The 5,947-nt window shown below is 44.7% G+C and overlaps 1 protein-coding gene across 1 annotated transcript in view; it reads left to right on the plus strand.

Moving 5' to 3' along the window:
• Positions 1–5,947, plus strand: part of IQCK (IQ motif containing K) — a 143,126-nt gene that overhangs the window by 45,687 nt on the left and 91,492 nt on the right. Inside the window, 2 exon segments of the mRNA XM_011931864.1 lie at positions 4,797–4,849; positions 4,984–5,061. Coding sequence (XP_011787254.1) covers positions 4,797–4,849; positions 4,984–5,061 — 131 coding nt within the window.

Here is a 5,947-nt window from a genome sequence, read left to right on the forward strand (position 1 = left end):
CCAGGATCAAGTGATTCTCCTGCCTCAGCCTCCTGAGTAGCTGGGACTACAGGCGCCCGCCACCATGCCTGGCTAATTTTTGTATTTTTAGTAGAGAAGGGGTTTCGCCATGTTGGCCAGGCTGGCTCAAACTCCTGATCTCAAGTGATCCGCCTGCCTCGGCCTCCCAAAGTGCTGGGATTACAGGCGTAAGCCACCATGCACAGCCTCAGTGCAGTCAATTAAGCACTGGGAATAAAAAAAAAAAAAAAAAAAAAGACGTGTGGCCTGTCCTCACAGAGCTTATGATTCAGTAGGGAAGACAAACATGGCAGACCCGTGTTATAGTCTCAGGTGCTATGACAGAGAAGCACACAGAAAACTGGAGTAGAGCCCTCCCTAAACTTAAGAGGGTGAGACTGGGCAAAGTGGTCCATGTCTATAATCCTAGAGCTTTGGAAGGCCGAGATAGGAGGATCACTTGAGGCCAAGAGACTGAGACCAGCTTGGGCAACACAGTGAGACCTCATCTCTCCAAAAAGTTTTAAAAATATATTAGCCAGGTGTGGTGGTGCATGGCTTTAGTTCCAACTACTGAAGAGGCTGAGGCATGAGGCAGGAGTATCTCTTGAGCCCAGGAGTTTGAGACCAGCCCGGGCAACAGAGTGCGACCCCGTCTCTACAAAAAGTTTTAAAAGTATATTAGCCAGTGTAGTGGCATATGTCTGTAGTCCCAACTACTCAAGAGGCTGAGGCAGAAGGATTGCTTGAGCCCAGGAGTTTGAGGCTGGAGAGAGATCATGCCACTATACTCCAGCCTGGGTGACAGAGAGAGACTCTGTCTCTGTCTCTAAAATTTAAAAACATATAATTTTTTAAAAAGACAGTGAGAATGCTCAGAAAGGCTTCCTGGAGGCATCATGAAGGATAAATGGTGGTTAACTGACTGGAGAAGACAGTAATAGTGCTTAAAACTCTCTGTGTTTCAAATAATAAACAACCTAATGCAAACTGGCTTAAGTGCAAAAGAGAATATTGGTTCTTGTACCCGAAAGGTCCAGGGAATTTTGGCTTCAGTAATAACTGGACCCAGGATCTAGTAGAGTATCATCAGTATCATCAGGCATCTGCCACTGTTTGTCTACCCAACAGCATCTCCCTTCTTCCTTGTTAATAGAGCCCCAAATTCGTTCATTCTCAGTGGAACTGCTTTGTCTTTCAGGAGTGGCTGGGTTTAACTCATTACATCTGCGACAATCGTGTTTCCAATACATTCATGTTCTGAGGTCTTGGGAGTTATACTTCAACATACGAATTTTGGGGTAATACAATTCGACCCTAAACACTCAGCTTTTCCCTTCTCCATTTCTCTCATCTCCTGCTGGTATCTCCCATTGACTGGACCGATCTGGAGGGTACGTTACAGGAATGGAGTCCTGATCCAGACCCCAAGAGAGTTCTTGGATCTTGTGCAAGAAAAAATTCAGGGCGAGTCCATAAAGTGAAAGCAAGTTTATTAGGAAAGTATAGGAATAAAAGAATGGCTACTCCATAGATAGAGCAGCCCCTAGGGCTGCTGGTTGCCCATTTTTTTTTTTTTTTTTTTTTGAGATGGAGTCTCGCTCTGTCACCCAGGCTGGAGTGCAGTGGCCAGATCTCAGCTCACTGCAAGCTCCGCCTCCTGGGTTCACGCCATTCTCCTGCCTCAGCCTCCCGAGTAGCTGGGACTACAGGCGCCCGCCACCTCGCCCAGCTAGTTTTTTGTATTTTTAGTAGAGACAGGGTTTCACCGTGTTAGCCAGGATGGTCTCGATCTCCTGACCTCGTGATCCGCCCGTCTCGGCCTCCCAAAGTGCTGGGATTACAGGCTTGAGCCACCGCGCCCGGCCTTGGTTGCCCATTTTTATGGTTATTTCTTGAGTATATGCTAAACAAGGGGTGGATTATTCATGCCTCCCCTGTTTAGATGATATAGGGTAACTTCCTGACATCGCCATGGTATTTGTAAACTGTCATGGCCCTGGTGGGAGTGTAGCAGTGAGGATGCCCAGAGGTCACTCTTGTCGCCATCTTGGTTTTGGTGGGTTTTGGCCGGCTTCTTTACTGCAACTGTTTCATCAGCAGGGTCTTTATGACCTATATCTTGTGCTGACCTCCTATCTCATCCTGTGACTTGGAATGCCTTAACCATCTGGGAATGCAGCACAGTAGGTCTCAGCCTCATTTTACCCAGCTCCTATTCAAGATGTAGTTGCTCTAGCTCACGTGCCTCTGACATTTCCAATAAGGTCACATTCCGAAGGGGTTATACTTCACCATATGAATTTTGGGGTGATACAATTCAACCCCTAATACTCTGTCTTTCCCTCCTCCATCTCTCTGATCTCCTGCTGGTACCTCTCATAGGATGGACCCATCTGGAGGGTATGGGAGCCTGGTTGATGTGAACCATGAAAAGCAGCTTCCTGAGGCACAGAGCAGGGTAGGGAGGGTGGATCTGGAGATGCAAAGAGGATATCCAGGACACTTTGTAGCATCTTTCTTCTTGGGAAGGATCTCTCCACATGGCAGCCAACACCTCTAGACTGACTTGGTTCTTAGCTCCTGCTATTTTTAAAAGAAGACACAGAGATTTTATCACTCGATTTCCATAACAATTCTCCAAAAGAAATTGACTGGTATTCTTTGGGTTCCAAGAAGAAACTTGAAATGGAAATAGAAGACAGGATATCTGGTGCTCCACCCCATTGCAGGCTCAGCTTATCTTCTCCCCTTTACTCTGGGATGTCTTTTCCCTTGTGGCTTACTAGGTATCTATCCCTTAGGGGCTGCCTTCAGCTGCCTGTATTGAACATTCAAGAACAGTGGCAATAAAACGAATGAAGTTTATTTCTCCTTCCACATTTAGATGTCCAGAGTAGGGCAGGCCCAAGCTGGTGCTGTAGCTTAAGGAAGACGCAGGCTCTTTCTATCCCCTGCTTCACCATCCTTAGCACGTGGCCTTGGGCCTCATGGCTAAAAGGGGCTGCTCCACTTCCAGCCCCACATCTGTGTTCCAGCCTGAAGAAGTGATATGAAACTTCAAGGAGGAAGGGGCAGCAGAAATCAGGAAAGCAGAATTTTCTCAGAGGTCCCTAGAATATGTCTGTTTCTATCTCATCGGGCAGAACTGTATGACATAGCTGTCCCTTGCTACATGGGAGCCTGGGAAATGTAGATCTTTGGCTGAGCTGATTGCCATTTGGAAGCAATCATGTTTCTGTTAATAAGGCTGAAGTGGAGAGTGGACCTTGGGTGGAGAGCTAGCAGGGTCAGCCACATCACTGGTGGCACCTGTGTGTGGGGTGTCTCATGAAGGTGGCACTCAGACCCAAAGGACTGCTGTTCAGAGGACTTGAGTGAATCTGGGGTAAAGCAATATATACAATTACTCATAAAAGAGAAGCACAGTCTAAATTTAAATAACAAAATCCTCCAATTCCAAAAGTATTTAATAAACCCCGATAGGAGCACTGTCTTTTATTAGTACCTAATGTCAGAAAATGTGCTTATTGAAAGAGGACTAAAGAAATGTCTTTAGAATTCTTTGCCCAAGTTACTGTTTCTTGATGTTCTTATAAATCTCATAAAGGATTCATGCCTATTTCATCTAACACAAGCAATCAATTAACCTCCTTTCCTTTTTCCTACTCAGACATGTGGGCAAAGTAAGAATATACAGTTGACTCCTAAACAATACAGGTGCCAAACCCCCATGCAGTCAAAAATCCACTTACAACTTTGGCCGGGCACAGTGGCTCACACCTGTAATCCCAGCACTTTGGGAGGCCAAGGCAGGGCAGACTGCTTGAGCTCAGGAGTTTGAGACCAGCCTGGGCAACATGATGAAACCCCATCTCTACAAAAAATACAAAAATTAACCAGGTGTGGTGGTGTGTGCCTGTAGTCCCAGGTACTGGGGAGGCTGAGGTGGGAGGGTCACTTGAGCTCGGGAGGCAGAAGTTGCAGTGAGCTGAGATCACGCCACTGCACTCCAGCCTGGGTGATAGAATGAGGCCCTGTCACAAAAAGAAAGAAAGAAAATCCACATAAAACTTTTGACTCCCTCAAAACTTAACTACTAATAGCCTACTGTTGACTGGAAGCCTTACCAGTAGCACAAATTTTGTATGTTATATGTATTATATACTGTATTCTTATAAGTAAGGTAGCAAAAGAAAATTTATTAAGAAAATTATAAAAAAGAGAAAATATATTTACCAGTCATTAAGTGGAAGTGGATCGTCATAAAGGTCTTCTTCCTCATCTTCAGGTTTAGTAGGCTGAGAAGGAGGAAGAGGAAGGATTGGTCCTGCTGTCTCAGGGGTAGCAGAGGTGGAAGGGAAGGCAGGAGAGGCAGGCACACTTGGTGTTAAGTTTTGTGTGTTTTTGACACATAGTCTCACCCTGTTGCCCAGGCTGGAGGGCAGTGGCAAAGTCTCGGTTCATTGCAACCTCCACCTCCCAGGATCAAGTGATTCTCCTGCCTCAGCCTCCTGAGTAGCTGGGACTACAGGCGCCCGCCACCATGCCTGGCTAATTTTTGTATTTTTAGTAGACACAGGGTTTCACTGTGTTGGCCAGGCTGGTCTCGAACTCCTGATCTCAAGTGATCCACTCACCTTGGCCACCCAAAGTCCTAGGATTACAGGCGTGAGCCAGCACACCCGGCCAGTGTTAAGCTTTATTGAAAAGAGTCATGTATAAGTAGACCTGTGCAGTTCAAATCCATGTTGTTTAAGGGTCAGCTGTAATTTAATTATCTCCTCTCTCTTTAGAGGAAAAGAACCAAATTCATTGCCTGTGATTTTCTGACTGAGTGGTTATACAAGTAAGTTGTTCATGTCTGACGATTCAGTAATCCTAAGAATTCATTCGTGTTAATTTGCAAGCAGAATAGCAACAACTGACTTGAATTCTTGCTTATTGTTTTCTTGTCAATCAAACATATGGCATCTTGACCAGCCAAAATCCAAAGAGGGCAGGGGAGCCATTCACAGAATTTTTCTCCATTCCATTTGTGGAGGAGTGGCTAAAGCAACAGTAAGTATGACACAAGGCTTTGAATAATTTATTCCTAATTTAATATTGCGTTAATAATAGTTTTCTTCAATCTAAGAGAACAAACTGATGTGATCCATCCAGGACTCTGGGCCAGTCATATTTCTGACAATCTTGTCTCTAGTTATTCTTAGCCTAGGCTAACCTTATCCTAATCATGCCAGTAATTTCATTCAAGAAGCACTCCAGAAAACAAACAAACAAACAAAAAATTCTTATCCTAAGTAATTTATCCCTCCATTCCCTTCATTTTTTTCTCTCTCTCTGACGGTCATTATGTCTCAGGGAATATGACTAAGCTTTTCTAAATACTTAGAAAATACTAAAAGAGCTTAAATAGTAAGTTACCGGCATCAATTCTCCATTTACAATATAATAAAGAACATGACAGGTAAAATTAAAACTCTTTGACCATTCTAATATAGGTTTCCTCCCCACATTGAAGTACTCAGTTCAGTCTACAGTGCAACCTTCCAGACCTTTTATTTAGCTATATAAAATCAGTTTATGCTGCTCTGTCTATGGAGTAGCCATTCTTTTATTCCTTTAATTTTTTAATAAACTTCCTTTCGCTGGGCGCGGTAGCTCACGCTGGTAATTCCAGCACTTTGGGAGGCCGAGGCAGGTGGATCACGAGGTCAGGAGATCGAGATCATCCTGGCTCACAAGGTGAAACTCCGTCTCTACTAAAAATACAAAAAAATTAGCCAGGAGTGGTGGCAGGCACCTGTAGTTCCAGCTACTTGGGAGGCTGAGGCAGGAGAATGGTATGAACCTGGGAGGCAGAACTGGCAGTGAGCCAAGACGGTGCCATTGCACTCCAGCCTGGGTGACAGAGTGAGATTCCATCTCAAAAAAAAAAAAAAAA

The sequence above is a fragment of the Colobus angolensis genome, unplaced genomic scaffold (genome assembly GCF_000951035.1).
Source record: "Colobus angolensis palliatus isolate OR3802 unplaced genomic scaffold, Cang.pa_1.0 Scaffold92, whole genome shotgun sequence".
In the NCBI taxonomy this organism is placed as follows: domain Eukaryota; kingdom Metazoa; phylum Chordata; class Mammalia; order Primates; family Cercopithecidae; genus Colobus; species Colobus angolensis.